This window comes from Chanos chanos, chromosome 5, assembly GCF_902362185.1.
Source record: "Chanos chanos chromosome 5, fChaCha1.1, whole genome shotgun sequence".
NCBI lineage: Eukaryota > Metazoa > Chordata > Actinopteri > Gonorynchiformes > Chanidae > Chanos > Chanos chanos.
Window position 1 is genome coordinate 19681626 of NC_044499.1, and position 16463 is coordinate 19698088.

Genomic DNA, 16463 nt, shown 5'->3' on the forward strand with positions numbered 1-16463 from the left:
TCGTTGGCCATGCATCGAGATGTGTATCGCATCGGCCTCAGTGATGAAGATGCACATCCCTAATGTACACACAGAGATCTCTGGAGGCCCTGTCTTAAACTAGCCCATTGCTTCTCACTAACTCCAAATATATGTGCAGAATTCTCAGTGCCCTGTAACACGTTTGGGGGAAAGGTCAGACTAGTTTATTTCAGTGTTATGTAGATCTGTTAGTGGGAACCTCTAAAAAGTTCTTCTAAAGTTCTCGGACTCAGAACTTGTGCTAGAATTGTGCCGAGTTGGTTAAACGTACACAATCGAATGGTGATTTTTCTTCAAAAATACGACAAGCTGTCATCTATAATACATAACATCAACCTAATTTTGATGAGAGTGACGGCTGATCAAAGAAAGAAAGCCAGAAACAGTTTCTCTTATGTAGGCACGACTCGCCTAGTCGGTGCGGGGTACAGCAGCGTCGTCCGGGACTGTTCTATTGATCCTGTCACGCCGCAAAAAGCAGCCCCCATCTCCTAACGTCCCTTCCCTCCCTGAGTCAGCACGTCAATGTGTTTGATCTGAGAGACTTCTCTTCCCTTCTTTTTTGATTTAGACGGAACACAGAGCCCATCTCACAGAGCAAGGAAACAACCTGTCAGCAGAAATGACAATGCACACAAACGACTTTATTCTAGACCAGATCCACGGCACACTGCATGGAGAGGATGCAGGGGCAGGCCAAATGAGTCCATTAATAACAAGCAAATAAATATTCATTAAAAAACGGTCTTCTGACTATCAAGATATCATTTGTAGTGATATTCATGAGCTGTTTATTGCCTGCAAGCACTACCCAAAACAACTTCACAGTCACAATACAGATTCTAGCATTTAACCTTTTGTCTTTTTTTCCCTTCCTGTTTTTTTGCCATTATTATTGTATTTTCCAAAATATAGATTCTGAATTAATCTTATAGCTCCCTGCTGTTTTTTTTTTAAATAGGGGAATTAATTAAAGTATGATAAATTGTATGCTGTTAATTTGGATACTACAGAGCTCAAAGTCACTTAGAGTGACCTTCAAGTCACTTTTAGAGCCTCTAAACTTTGAAGGTAGGTACAGTATCAGGCAGATATGGGTCTGTGTTTTTTCAAATGATGCACAAACAAAAAGGTGAATCACAGCGCCACAAGTGAGGGGTCAAGAGCAGAAACGATGTGATACTCCACAGTAGACTGCTGAAGAGGGTTATGTGTGTGAGATGCACAGATGGATGGCAGACAGGTCAGTGTGGAACCCAGCTGAGATGCAGGCCTGTCCCAGTGCATGCATGTGTGTGTATACACAGACACACACACACACACACACACACACACACACACACACAGCTGGAATCACAGAGTTGGCAAGGTTTTAAAGGCTCATGGGGAGTTGGGGTTGGGGGCAAACCCTCTCTCTTCTCTTTTTTCTTTCTCTCTCGGTGAGGTCAAAAGTAATTACATCTTCTTCACGTTTACCAGAGTAGTCGTGTGGGGTCACACATGGTGAAAGGACACAGATGTGCAGACACCCCACTGTTCTCTTTTTCCTCAACACACACACACACTTTCCTGTGTGTCTCTAGCGCTCAAGCTTTAGTCTCATCTGTTGATGTGTTATGTGCCACAGCTACAACCTAATATTCAACACAGCTTCTCACAAAGTCAGAGTAAATTCTGTACTGTGTATAGTTTAATCCAGATGGCAAACTGCATTCAATTTTAACAATTTACCTTGTATATTCTTGCAGTACCTCAGTATTTTTATATTAAATTGCGTACTGTATAAGTATACTGTATAAGTATAGTGTATTAGTATAGTATAGTACACTGTGTAAGTATAGCATACTGTATAAGTCTATGGAACAAGTCAATTTTGAATTTTGTACTCCACATCAGAAGCACAGTCATTGTTTAACCATATAAAATAACCTTTGTACTGTTACGTGTGGGCCACACACAAAAGTTCCTCATTGTGTTCTGACTGAGTCTAACGTCCTCAGAATGCCACTAGAACCATTCCTGGATCCTTTGGTTCTTCCCATAATGGAAGGTTGGGGTGAAAATCAGAGCATATTAGAGCTTGGTAAACTGATAGGTGCTGAAAACACCTGTAAAAAGACAGGAGTGTTAGTGGAACCTTAGCTGTGTGGGTTTTACTTAGATTGAAACCACATTGGTTAAAAAAAAAGGTTGAAAGACAAGAGGGATGATTTTTAGGTGCTTTTCACTACTTATCCATTTTGTTTCTTTTAATAAGATTATCAATTGATTGTAGGAAGGCTGATCATCTTCCTTCCTCCACATGCTCTATATTAGCCCTGAAGGAGAGAAGAAAATCTATATTTAGGCACCATCAGTGAATGTGTCTAAGTTCTGCTTTGAGTAGCTCCATTCATCACTGCAGAAATGCTCAAAGGCAAGCAAACCTGGCTGCAGCCTCCAAGAGGTACCATTCACATGACCCACAAATACACAAATCTGTCTTTACACTGTTACACTGTATATTGGTATATGTAACAACACCAAGCCTCCGGAGTTAATTTCTTTTTTAAATCAGTTTTCTCAGTCCGTCTTTAAGTGTTGATGTGTGCTCCTTTTGAATCAGCAGACCACCAGAAAATTAAAGTATCTTCAAAGTGTTTACAAATCCTTTACAGCTAAGAACTGACTCAACAGGAAATCACTCACCACCGTTTTATTCACTAGAGGCCTCTAAAAATATCTTAAAGATCCAGACATGAAACTGATAAATGTCTCGACTTATTGACAGCGCTTCAGGCTTATGAAAAACATTTAACTTTGCCACCCCACCCCCCCTCAACTCCCCCCACTAAATGAACCCACATTCAATAACTACACTCATCCCTACAAAAATGTGCAAAGATATGAATGTGTAACATATTTAATGTGCAAGAACATGTAAATATGCAAACGTATAAATGTATTTTGACACTACAAAGATAAATTGAGGAGGAGAGCCTGGTTTCATGTGCTGCTGCATTTAGCCGTGGACCCCTCCTCCCATCTTCCTCAGCCTCTCGTGTAGGATGTTTATCCTGGCCTAGTTCCAGACCAAACTAAACCCGGCACAGGCATAGATGCACACGTTTAATGTTACCAAAGGCATGAAAATGACACTTCAAAACCTCAGACAATAGGGCCATTAGATACTTTACCTGGGTAAGGCCGATTTAAAAAAAATAAAAAAAAAGAATAAAATTCACAGACAAGATAATGGTACAGATATATTTCCATATATTTTGAGAATTGAATCCAGTAAAAGTTGTGAATACAACTTTTGAATGAAAGGCACAATAACACCAGAGTTTGCCATGTTCTTAAAGGACAATGACTAACACAAAATGCATGAATAATTTTTCCCCAACATAGACCATAGTGCCACTGAAATTATATTACGACGTAGCAGGAAGAGAAAAGGAAAAAAAAAAAAACCTGAAGCCATACAATGTGAAAAGGGACAAATGATAAAGTGACATAAATTGAAACATTAATTCTTATACCACTCATTTCAACATGGATGATTATTTGTACAGGTCAAAAAGACTCCCACAGATTTTTTGGGGGGGGGGGAACAGAATTTTTTTAATTATCCATTAACGACGTGTATGTACTTAAGAAATGAGGGGCCACACTGACTATGTAGTGCAATTCTCATCTGTAAACTCAATGCTTTTACTTGAAGTGCAAGAGTCAACCAGCGAATTAGGCTAAGATACACAAAGACTTAGACAACTGCATTGGTCCAAGTATAGCACATAAGTAAGCACACTCATCCTTTGTGTTGGACTGACACTCATGAAACATCTGGGAACAGCATGGTATGCCTCCTTTTTAATGGCCTTACATTTACGAACGAAAAAAGAAAAATCCTTCAGCGATGGTGATGTTCTTTGGTATTTTCCATACTTGCATACTTTAAAAACCTAATTTGTCCTTTTTGCTCTCTTATGCGTGTGCTGACATTCACATTTCCACGTGATTTCCATTGCCGCATTTTAGCATAGGACGTACTATGCTCCGTATTTTATTAACCATGGTGTGACGGTGGCAAACTAAACGATTCTAACAAATCCTGTGCATAACGGACACGCGTGGTAATGTGAACCAAAAAAAAAACAACCTTATGTTAAAAGAAACCATAAATGGTAACAAAAACAACATATGGCACCTCAGCTTTTGAAGTGGCTCTCTAGAGGTTTACCAAAAATGTTCCACAGAGAGGCCTGATCAAAGCTCAGACAGTCAGAGAGCAACTGATTCAACCTCTAGGCAAGCATGCTTGCATCGTGCCCATTAAACTGTAATAAGGACCCAGAGATTTGCATTAATCTCAAAAAATATCACAGCAGCAATACATCAGTCTTGTCCCTGGAGCCCTGCAATGCCTGCTGACCTGCTGGTCTTAACACAACCATGTGCAAAATCCTTTAATTAGCCCACCATATGCTCCACGTCAAAGTAAGCATGATTCACGACCTATGACTTCTCACCGCTTCCTGTGTAAAAAATACCTACAAAAACGTTCTAATGTGAGCTGCCATAACGACAGTTTGCTTTTTTTTCTTTCTTTTTTTTTTCTACTGGAAGGGAGGAGTTAGGGGGTCATCAGTTCAACTCTCTGCCTCCCCCTCCCCCTCCCCCCCGACTCTGTTTACTACCTCACACTGTTGGAAAGCTGTGTGAGGTACTCCCGCAGTTCCTTGGCTGCCTGGAAGCGGCCGTAGCGCTTCTGGGGTTTGGCACACTCGTCCAGCAGCGCTTCCAGGCGGCCGTCTTTGAGCACGTCGGCAGGGGGATCGTGGAGGAGACCACCTGTGATGCCGCGCCATGTGGCATACCTGGAGAGAAGATTCTGGCAGATGGCGTAGTAGTTGTGGTCGACGGTGACTCGGGAGCAGAGAGCGTCCTTGGAGAAGGAGAGACAAGCCTCCTTGTCACAGTCCTCAAAACGACTCTCGTACCACACATCGTAGTTCTCTGGTTTATCTGAGGCGGGGAAGAAGACGAGAAAGAATACTGATGAATGAATTTAAAATGTTAATACCTTCTTGCACTAAAAAAAAAAAAAAAAACAACAAGAAAAAACTTTTTGTGGAGCATTTGAAGCTTGGCCATTTCATTTTAAATAAAACATATTAGCAGTCTTTAAGCACAACTGTTACTGTGTACTTTACCTATTCAGAAATAAAACAAGCAATGAACACACAGTCTAAAATTAAAACAAACAAACAAACAAAAAAAAAAAGATCAAAAACAAAATGCCATCAACATTTTATAATGCATAGCACGACAGTCAGGAGCTTTAAACATTTAGAGGAACAATCAATATGAGAAATCCTCCAGCTAAGGAGTACCTGCTGTGCTTTCACAAGCTAGAGTCAACTTCCTCTCACAGCTAAGCAGGGTGAATGGTGCCTACTCCCATGACAAGACTTAGTTAATCAATCGCAGCCTACCAACAGAGCTCCAGCATTTGAACGGGGGAGTGAGGTGAAGTGAATGGTAATAGACCGTCGGGACAACTGAACAAACAGAGACAACTATTCATCAGCAAAAGTGTATTCGGTCATAAACAGTTAGTAAGGAGTGGCAAGCTCCACTCTGTCGGTCTTTGGACGCCACTCGATAGCACCACGCCGATAAGTAATTAAAGAAAATGAAGTCACTGCACTTCCAATCCCTCTCAGGGGAGCCAATTATGAGCAGTGCACAGGAATTCAAAAATGCCCTGCACACATTCATCACCACAGCGTACTCTGAGTCATCACACAGATTTTGGATCTGGGAGGAAGTTGGACGCTTGTATTCTGGAACGTGGATCGGAACTGGGGCTTTCGTGTTAAAGCCTCTTAGAGGTTAAGGGGAATGGTGGTCATTCAAGAATATTGCACATTAAGAACACACTCTCATGTTCGACGAGAATGATTCAGAATATAAAATTGTTCAGAGGGCCACTGCAGCTAAAAAACAAACAAACAAAAAAAAACTCTTTTACAATCAAAAATAATAAATGTTAGATAAGGGAATGTGCAATATATTTGATGAACGTTTTTGTTGTTGTTCTCTTTGTGTGTCAGGAGATTTATGTACTTAGTCAGCGGCATACACTGTTAAAGAAAAAACATCATCTGGGATTAAGGCACCATTTAAAGGAGTTATGTACGTCACTGACAAATAGAAGGTTCATTTTAGGACAGCCTTTGGGCTCTCCAAAACAATCATAAACATTGACTTTCTGTATATATCTAGTTGGCTTTCATTCAGGTATTATTTCTGCCTGTACAGTACTTGGAATGTACCTCTTTCTGCCTGTTTTAGCTCAGTATTGTGACCCTGAGTGAACCTGAAGGGCCATCAAGACCCCTAATGCGATTTTATTTTGATGCTAGCCACAGAAGCTACTCCTCGGTCAGGTGGACTGTTCTCAATGAGACAAGTACACATATATTCATATATCCACAGCTATATAAAACTAACTGAGATAGGCAGTGGCCACAAGCTCCTCATATCAAGGCCATGGGTTCATGATGTCACACCTGATGACAGCCAATCTGCTGTCCCATTTAGGTTCCTCGGGTCATTTTTAATTCTTGGAACCGCCTCCCTCCCTTGGCATAATAACGTAACTGACAAATCACAATAGCATTAGCAGTCTCATGGTCAAACACAGCTATGGGCAATGTTCATAAGTTATTCAGGATCTCTGAATTTATTCAAAGCTGCACTGAAATGTGAAGACCGCTCTGTTTTAACGTAATGTAAGAGCAGAATTGAAGTATAATTGAGAAACACAACTGAAATTCTCAACGCTTTAGCAAGGGATAAAACTGCATCTCAGAATATATATGCCTTCTTTCACCAAGGATAGATTTTTCTGAGAGATAGAATCGCATTTGAAATGAAAGTAGGACATAATTCAGATATGAAAGAGGAATCTCATTTACAGTCACTTGCCTTCATTACTGCACCTGTGGTGCGGAGAGAGGCTGAATGTACCAAAAAAAAAATAGATTGCCACAGACTCTAATTATGCATTTGGGACAGAGCGAAACCCTCAGGAGTTATCACCTGGTCTGACTGGATAAGGATACTTCGCTTTACAAAAGCCAGCTGAGTGCTCGTGTTGACAGATAAATGAGATAACAGTCCAGACGTGGAACACTTATGCATCCATTCATACAAAACTGGGACAATAACTTGTAAGAGACCACAGGAAAAAGAAAGCTCGGCTTGAGTTTGTTTTACTACCAGCCCACCCAAACAGCAATGCATTGTCTGAAGAATTAAGTGTAACAACTGAACATCATGTAAGTTCACAACCCCCCTCCTCCCTCTCCTAGCCCCCCCCCCCCCCCCCCCCCCCCCCCCCTTGCTTACTCTGCCTTATCAGTCTCTTGTCTGCCACGATGACGTTCTCGGCATCCACCACGATGACCTTCCCGTCCCTGGGCCCGACGGCGAAGTTGTCGAAGCTGACGTCCAGGAGGTAGAGGGCAAAGTCGAAATCGTTGTTGGTGAGTTGCTCAGCGATGTCCATCAGCTGCTTGGCCAGGTCGACCCTCTTCTCCCAGGGAGCGTTATAAAAACTCCACAGCTCCTCGCCCACGTAATTCACCGCTACCACACGCCCACAGGCCCCCAGGTACTTGGCAAACGGCCAGCCCTCATCAGAGGGGAAGCTCTGTGGAGTCATGACATGCCAGAGGGTGGGGGGGGGGGTGGGGGTGGGGGTAGAGAGATGGAGACAGAGAGAGAGCAATCCATATTAACATTTTTAAAAGAACTACAGCAGTCGGCCTTTCCCCAGATAATCGTATGGTAAGAAATTAGAGATGGCAACAGATAATTTCGTGTTACAAAAAACCCCAGATAAAGTAAATTTGTAATCATGTGTTTTCCAAAGTACATTCACTTTTTCAAAACCCGTTCTGTCTCACTCAAGCGTTAAGAATCATAGTGTGTTTTGCACCAATAAATACAAGCCCAGGCAGCATAATTGTTCAGAGTAAGTGGTCTCCATGGACATGGAAAGGGTTTGCCCTCATTACTGAAAGGCCTTTCTCTCATATCCAGCTTCAGCAATGCCAGAGCGCCCAAAAACTAAACCAGTAATTAGGGATAAACATTTAAAGTAACGTACTTCATTGTCAAACCCTCATAGTGAGCTCGGTAAAAAGTTCTTTCCTCATTTCTCTGCAAGGGTACGGATAACATTATGAGCAAACTTTGGTCTGAAGTAGCTATAACAAACTTTTCTCAAGTGCTCTGGGTATCGAATAGCCCTGTTTCAGGGAAGAGTTTTTAAAGATTAATGAGACAATTTTTAAAAATTAATCGAGTGACTCAAAATGCTTTAAAACTAACATAAACACACACACACAAAAAACATACAGACCCGAGCTCCCATATCTACAGATGCCCTGGCCCTGGCCAGTGCTTCCTGGGTGTGAGAAGAATTGAGCTGAATCATCATCATATACTCAGATATTTCCTGTGTGACTGAGGTTTCAGCTCCATAACAGGTACACACACACACACACACACACACACACACACACACAGCGGCAGCTGTGCGTCAGCAGGGCAAACACTATCGTTCCCACACAACATTCCACATCCTTTGTTAGGGACAATAACCAAGGCCAAAACCGTCTGTCAAACCCAGGGAACGTGGCAAAGGATAAAAAGCCATTAAAAAGCTAAAGAACTGTAGCCACTAACATTCGCGCTTCAAAAATGTCAAATGAAACGTGGTTCCTCATAAAAGACTGAAAGAAAGTACCGGCACAAAGCAGTGAAGATAGTCACTGAGCAGCCAATAAATAACGGCAAAGCTCATGTCGCCACATACTTTGCATTCAAGCAAAAAGGTGATGTCCTGCTGCTCCTAATCTGCTGGCTGTAGAAATATTTTATAAAGACAGCGAGAATAAGAGAATTGAGAACTGGCGTCAGAGTAGTACAGTTGAATTATTGCTCTTAAGTAACCACAGAATAACTATGGAGCTGTCGAAGTTTTCAATTCTGTACTACATTGCATTGATAAAAGTTTCTCATTTTAGGTCACTCAGTCCTCTAATGTTGGCTGTTCCATCTGTAAAACAGGTTGAGCTCAGATATGTTGCAAGGTTAAGTTTTTTCTTTTCTTTTCTTTTTTTGACACATGTAATAGCACAACATCATACCTGCAAACACAAAATTTAATGTTAAGTATACCTAAGGTCAGATAACAGGGACAGCTTCCTCTACCTCAAAGTGCATCGAGCTCATGTCTAAAGATAGCCTTACAAATCAGCCGCGTGTACATATTTATCACTCGAGCAGTAACTGTTCTTCTCCAGCATCATCGAAACTCGAGTCAAAAATGAGACAAGGCACATGCCATTTATAGAAAGAGAAATGATTGGTGTCTGACAACAGACAGAAAAATGCCTCGGGAGAGGGGGGGAAAAAAAAGTCAGGCTGAAATAAAGAGTTTTGAAATTGACTCGTTCGAATCAATCCGATCTGTTGCATATAGCCAGAAACTGTTCAGTTTAAAATAAGAATGAGGAAGGCTGCGACACAGTAATTTCAAAGTCCGAACATGAGATTAAATCAAAGCATTTTCCATCAAAGCAACTGATCAATGTTATCTGAGCTCAATCACTAGCAGCGCACAGATGTTGTGCAGAGATTGGAGAGGTCATTCTTTCTTTTTTCCCCTTCCCATCACCCCCCCCCCCCATCCCAGGCAGGAAACTCTAGACCCCAAGGCGAGTGTGTGTGTCCCAGAAGCACGCTAAAGTTTGCTGCAATTATGCCCAAATAGCCTTAAGTCTGAAAGTATGGGTGATTGACGGGTTGGTGAAGATGGTGAAGTCACAGTCGGCGTTGGCTATGAGAGCTTTATGAGACAAAACAAGGCACCCACACCAATCATCCATTCATTCTAACCTTCCCATTTCCAGGACACAAACAACTCCCATCTGGCCCTAGAAGCTCCCAGGACTACAATTTACACGCAGTCTCTGTAATTACTGGAGTCTGTCCAACGGGTATTCCACTGGGAGTAGACATATCAGCTATGAGCAGATAGACGGAAAGGGGACAGCATGGGGACAGGAAAGCAAGGCTGGTGACAGGAAAACACGGCCGATGACAAGGAGGACAAATGTCATGAGAACAGAAATGTCCAGATTGTTATCTTTGCGGTGACACTGTAAACTGCTGGCATGTTTTTCAAGCATTAAACCTTCCACAAGCAAGAGTCCAGATTAACGTCATCCCGATGTCCCAAGGACAATAAAAATAGTCCACGGGCCAATATAATATCCCTTCTGGGATGGCTTTGGGATGAGAAATCAAATGTTATGCATTTAACTTATTGCTTAACGTCTGTAAAGTACACGGCAAGATAACCGTGAAATGGCTGTTAAATGGCAATGGTAACTAAGGAACGTGGGACTGTCAATTTTAAACAAAAGATGCAGCTTCCCACAGAAAAAGTTGGCTACGGGGAGTAGCTGTGGACCACTGTGTCAGGCAATTGCTGGTTTCAAATAACGTCATGCCCTCTGAAGCTAACAGTACAGAAGTGGAATCTGACCGGTGTTAAGGAATGTGTGATTAGCAATCCTGTAATATGCTGTGTATAATTGGCTTTATAAAAGTATAGCAGGGGCTGGCTATACTGAATTTGACAGCATGTGTATAATTTGAGGAAGAGAAAATTAAGTTTGCGTTTTGCTTACTGGGGCCATGTCTGATGAGAACTGTTTACTGACCCTCAAACATAAAATTCAGATGTCACATTTTTTGGACTACAGTTTCTTTGTGTTCCCATCCAGACAGCATGTAAATAAAGAAAATGGTAAAGAAATGTACCATAGTATGTTAAATATTTATACAGCAAGACAAACTGATTTTTCAGTGAGAGTGTTATGTATTGGACATGTACCATTACTGCATAAAAAATGCAAAAAATTGTTACACAATACATTTTCAGACATTTGAAAATTATTTTGCGAGGGATGCGACAGTTTTGTACCTAAACCAAAAACTGCAGTTCTGTAGAGCTCAGAGTGGTTCATGGTACATGAGAAGTGAAACTTGGGGGAAACTTTTTTTCACTTCAGCTCTATTGTTAGGTTCTTTTTTTTCCCCCAAATATGATGTAAAATGGCGGGGAATACATTTTTATATTATGGGAGAACATTTCACACTGTTTAAGCTTTTGAACCTCAAGGACAAAGTTAATTATAATTTGAGGCCGATATGCCTTTTATTTTTCATTTGTCACTGAAAGAAAATACAAGTGCTGTGCTTATCATGCGACGTGCTTATGTTTTAACTGATCAGACAATTACAACAGCTTTAATGACAATGTTGATCGAGTGACCATTTTAAATAACAATAAAACATGTGGTGTCATTATCTAGACCATAAATAATATAAATTACATTGCAGTACATGATTCAACATAACCCAATAAAGCTGATTTAATGTGTACCCTTCTCTAAGCAGGAACCTTTTTTTTCTTACATGAAGGTAGCTACACACTGATCTGAGATCAGAGGCCAGGGCAGTTTGTCATCATGTCGCAGTCATCATGCACTTCTTTTTTCTGTTGGGATGGTATGCTAGAGTGACGGTCTAAAAAATGAGGACCTTCCTGCCTCATTCAAATCGCCACTGTGGCAGTACAGTACTTTGGTTTTGTCTGTCATTTACAACAACAACTTCTTGCATCGTTGTGGGAAAAACCCTAAAGAAACTGTTGCTCAAGTTTAGTTTTATTACACTTGTTCACTAAAAGAGGAACATCAAAGTAAAAGGTATTAAAGATTAGTTTTCTTTCATTCTCATTGTTGGAGAGCTCTGTCGCTGTTTGAATTAAGTTGTGTTTTTTTCTGTTGAACTCACATATGTTTAAATTAAAGAGAGAGAAAAACCTCAGCTTTGAGTTTCTTTTAGTTTCCTTTCAAGCCAAATTATGATTCAAATGGGACCGAGGCCCAAAACTCAAGGTACAACCCAAAACATAAACAGGGATAACCATTATATCTCTACATATCGCCATCTGTGTAACTGTGTTGCTCTTACCAATACATGGCATGAAAGACTATCCATAACTACTGATTTAAAAATAAATAGTCAAGATAACATAGGGTTTTTTCTTAAATGGCTCTTGCTGTCATGGCAACACAAACATTTCAACACAGAAATAAATGCAACAGTATTGTAAACAGAAGCAATTTCACATTCAGGAGGGTCGGTTTTTGCTTTGGGACAGCTGACATAGTGTTTCGGGACAGTTCTGAAAAAATAAACACAAGAATTCACACAGAATAAAAAGCAAAGAACCAAAAAGTGATATCAACCGCAGCCGTTACAATACCATTACAATGTGTGATTCAATCAGAGAACACAGAAGCATGTCTGACCTCAAATGGTCACTTGCCACAGCAACCACAGTCACTAATCTACAGTCCATGACTCAAGCGTTATTAGTTTTAACTCATTAAAATCAATTTGCATGAGTCACTCTACCAAATTCTAGCCTTGGATAAGTACATAAAATGGACTTGATTCAAATGTCAAATGCACAGTTCTTGCCCACTGTAAAACCATTACATTGTACAAGTCTCCTGTTGGAGTAGGGGCTTTTTAAAGAGGTTCCCTGCAGCACCATAACCTCATATAATCTCATTCTCAGGTGAAAGGAGAGAAGCAGATTGTGCGGAGGGGGTCAGCTGTAGATTAATGCCTTGATGGACATGGCCCTCAGGCTGTAGTGTTGCTATTCTCAGCCTCACTGAGCAGATGGGCCATGGTTTCAATCGAGGAGTACGAGTAATGCATTCACAGAGTCAAATGGAGCTTTTTCCAGGAGGCATCTATTTCACTGGGATGTGACAATATGTTGGATGAACCAAGAAGAACAAGTCACGGTTTTCTTTTGTTTTGTTTTGCGGATTTTTTTGTGTGTGTGTGTGTGTCTGTGGTGGTGGTGGTGGAGGTCACATGATATGAATTGATGTCACTTGGTGATTTTGCAATTCTCTCTCCTTCTCCGGTTCCCCAAGCAGCCCCTTACCAGCATCCTGGCTTCAAAGACTCCAGCCTAATACAGGGTGACAAATTGTTTCCCCCAAAGACAAACTAAAAGTAAACAAATCACGCAATCTGGAAACGAGCAATTCAAAATTCAAGCTGTGAGGAAAATGGAGGACTGCTTTGCAGTCACATGATGGCAGCATCAAACTTTGACACTGTTGGAGACTAAGCACACAACTGTGAGACAAATTCATGTCACAGATACACGGTGCCATCAGCTCCATTACTTTTTAAATTGCGGAAGCAGTGTTTCCAGTCGTCCTCAGCAACCAAAAATAACACGGTTTTAAAATGTAACCGTCAACACCACTACATGCCAAATAGGAATATCTTGCTTTACTTAGCTTTGGGAAGTATAATAAATCATTTAAAGGCCCCAAGAAGGCACGTGACTGTTAGCTGAAACTGCAGGGTTGAGTACCCCCCAGTAAAAAGGAGCCAAGAAGAATCAGTATGAAAAAAACAGCTGTAATCATACCAATGGATTAGTTCATTTATCAGAAGCATCCAGTGAAAAAGTAATGACATTTCATTATGTTGATGGAATTACCGCACAGGTTGCAGGGCACAGTGGGGGAAGAATTGTAAAAAGGCTAATCAAATTTTATGGATCACCCTCCATGGAGGGGCTTGTATACCCTTTATCTCCAAAAGCGCTTGAGGTGTCACAGATGGAGTAAGTAACAGGAGGTCAGAGCGGATATTGGATGCCCTCACAGAGATGTCCTTTTGTTTGTCTAGCCCTATGACAACCAGGGTCAATCACAAAAGAAATTGGAATGGATTAGTCCACCAGAAAAATCAATTCTGGGACAGGGAGGGGGGAGGGGGGCAATGAGGATATAAACTAGAATGATCATTGGATCAAAATGAAAACCAAAGACTTCATTTAAAGGACAAAACTAAGGAGACAACGACAAATCCATTACTCTCTTTTAATCTGTGAGCAACTGCAGTTGAACTGAAGTATTTCACCCACTGCTTGAATCATCTTTGTGATTAAAGTCTTTGAGAAAACATTCAACATCTGTGCAGCTGCTCAGACAAGGGAAAGCTCTAAGTGACCACTGACAGACACAAAGCATCCATAATTTAAAATAATGTGTGCAGAAGTTTAAAATATGTAAAGATGTACATTTAACAACCTCTAACATCATGCAAGGTGACATAGAAACAGCCTTCCAAGACTAGAAATCATCTGAAGACCTTCCCTTCAAAGAAAGGAAAATGCTTATCTTACCAAAAAACATTCAAACTGCTCAACTTTAAATATACCTTGTTAGAAAAATGCCCAGTAAGTGCAACACTACTTAGAGACTTTAAACTTCACTGAACAGCAACTTCTACACCGCTTAGAGATTTTAAACTTAATTGAACTGTAATCCCTACCATGTGTAATGAGATTCTGTACGGTCTACGTAAGATGAAGCGTGAATGCGCTTTGAGTGAAACATACCTGCAACACCAGCGGTTCAGGGTTGAAGGCCAAAGTCATGAGCAGCTGCATCCTCTCTGTGTCCTTCAAGTTCTTCAGCAAGAAGCTTCCGGAGTCCTTTGTTTCGGCGTATCTCCGCACCAATCTGTCAAGCAGTCTCTGGGATGGGCAGTGGACCAAGTCCGACCAACCCTCCACCACTTCAGGAGTCAGTAGTCTTACGTCACCATTCAGACGGGCAAATTCTGTCTTGTACATGGCTTGGATGAGGTCACAGCGAGGCCTTCCGGTGGCCCTCTTGCAGATTTTCTGATCGATGTCAGCGAGCTCCTGATTGGAGCCCAGACGTTTAAGCACCACCCTCCGAGTGCCTTCCCTGGGTTCCCCGTACTGGGCAAAATAGACGTTCTTCACGTTGAAGAAATCGAGGATGCGCAAGCGTCCCCACGTTTCGAAAGATACCTGCCCGTTCATGAACTTGCGACACCAGCTCGTGCCAAAGCACGCCGGGCACTTGTTGAGGCCTATGAAACGGCGATCGGTTAGCTCATTCCTCTGGAAAGAGGCAAACAGGTTATGTGTGTTCATCAGCAGGATTACGAACAGCGCTGCCACAAACAGGAACTTTCCGCACCGGTAGACGCGGCCAAACTTGAGCGACAGGAGGCGTAGCATACTGAAGGGCAGCCACTAAGGGGAGGGTCGTAATATTTGTTTCAATACAAAGCCACTATTTCATCATTATTGTCATCTTCATCCACAGCACTCCATGCTGGTAGTGGCACTGTCTCTCAGCTATGATATCGTTAGGATTCCCTTTTCCCATGTCTTAGGCAGTGTACTAATGCACTTAGGTTAATTTCCAGCATCAGGTCTCATCTCAGAGTTCCTTCAACCTAAAATAAAGACAAAATGAAAAGACATAAATCCATGTTACTGAAGTGTTGGCACATTACCAATCCATCTGTTAACCAGTCGGTGATAAAGTGACATGCGACTGTCCATCACTCAGGCTCACACCTTCACACAGCCAAACCTTCTTCAGAGGCTTTTTGAAGTGCTTGAATCAATAGGCAATTCTGAAATCATTTAAAAGAACATATCAGTCTGAGCTGAAATAAGATGCAACCAATTCATTGAAAACAGAGTGAGGCTTCTGTCTGATAACCGCCTATCTGTAGCTAACCACCAAAAACAGACAATCACACAAACAATTCATTCGAATCATCTTTGCAAAGTGGCTTGTTCAACAAGCAACAGATTAATCTGAGAGGGATTCCTAGCTCTAAAAGAACACTGAAAGTGACAAAATCACACCTCAGCTTCGAAATATTCACAATTAACAATGCGACCTCATGCAAACCATTTCACACCGAGCCATGTCTCTCCACCAATTAAAAGTTTGAATATGGTTCTTGAAACTTCTTTGTTTAACAGCAGTAGATGGCAGGAGAGGCCAACAAAATTATCGCTGACTTACAAGTATTCTTTTATCACTCCGTTTCTCTTTATTTTACATCTTAAATGAATTCAGCGAAGTCAGTGCATAAAAGGGCCCAGCTAATCTCGGTTGTATGATCTTCACAATTAAATTTAATTGTGCACAATAATTGGGAAGATAACGAGAAACCATTAGGATATTGGGAGGTTTCGCAAAGGCAATTTGATAAGTCTGGACAATGTTTTACATATCTTGCCCTTGTCCCAAATTCAGAAACAAGGAAAATCAAATCATGTTCAAAATACTGAACATTTTATGGATGCAATTACCCTGGTTCTTGCAACTGATGCATGCAGAGATAGTTGACATATCTGCAAATTAATTAAAAAAAACTTTACAATAGACTTAAGTGAAACATTCTCAGCCTGAATGCCCCTAACAAAAGGC

At 41.2% G+C, this 16463-nt stretch overlaps 1 protein-coding gene across 1 annotated transcript; it reads right to left on the bottom strand.

The window, feature by feature from the left end:
- Window positions 1-4696: 4696 nt before the first annotated feature.
- Window positions 4697-15250, bottom strand: dipk2aa (divergent protein kinase domain 2Aa). The gene is made up of 3 exons (XM_030775843.1): window positions 14597-15250; window positions 7420-7723; window positions 4697-5028 (listed from the first exon to the last, which is right to left on the bottom strand). The coding sequence occupies exons 1-3, from the start codon at window positions 15248-15250 to the stop codon at window positions 4697-4699; spliced, it is 1290 nt and encodes a 429-aa protein (XP_030631703.1).
- Window positions 15251-16463: the final 1213 nt, after the last annotated feature.

Coding starts and splice junctions, on each gene's coding strand:
- dipk2aa (XM_030775843.1), bottom strand. CDS start 15,250: ATGCTACGCCTCCTGTCGCTCAAGTTTGGCCGCGTCTACCGGTGCGGA. Junction 7,724..14,596: donor CTGAACCGCTGGTGTTGCAG/GTATGTTTCACT, acceptor ATGACTCCACAG/AGCTTCCCCTCTGATGAGGG. Junction 5,029..7,419: donor CAAGAGACTGATAAGGCAGA/GTAAGCAAGGGG, acceptor TCCCCGCCTCAG/ATAAACCAGAGAACTACGAT.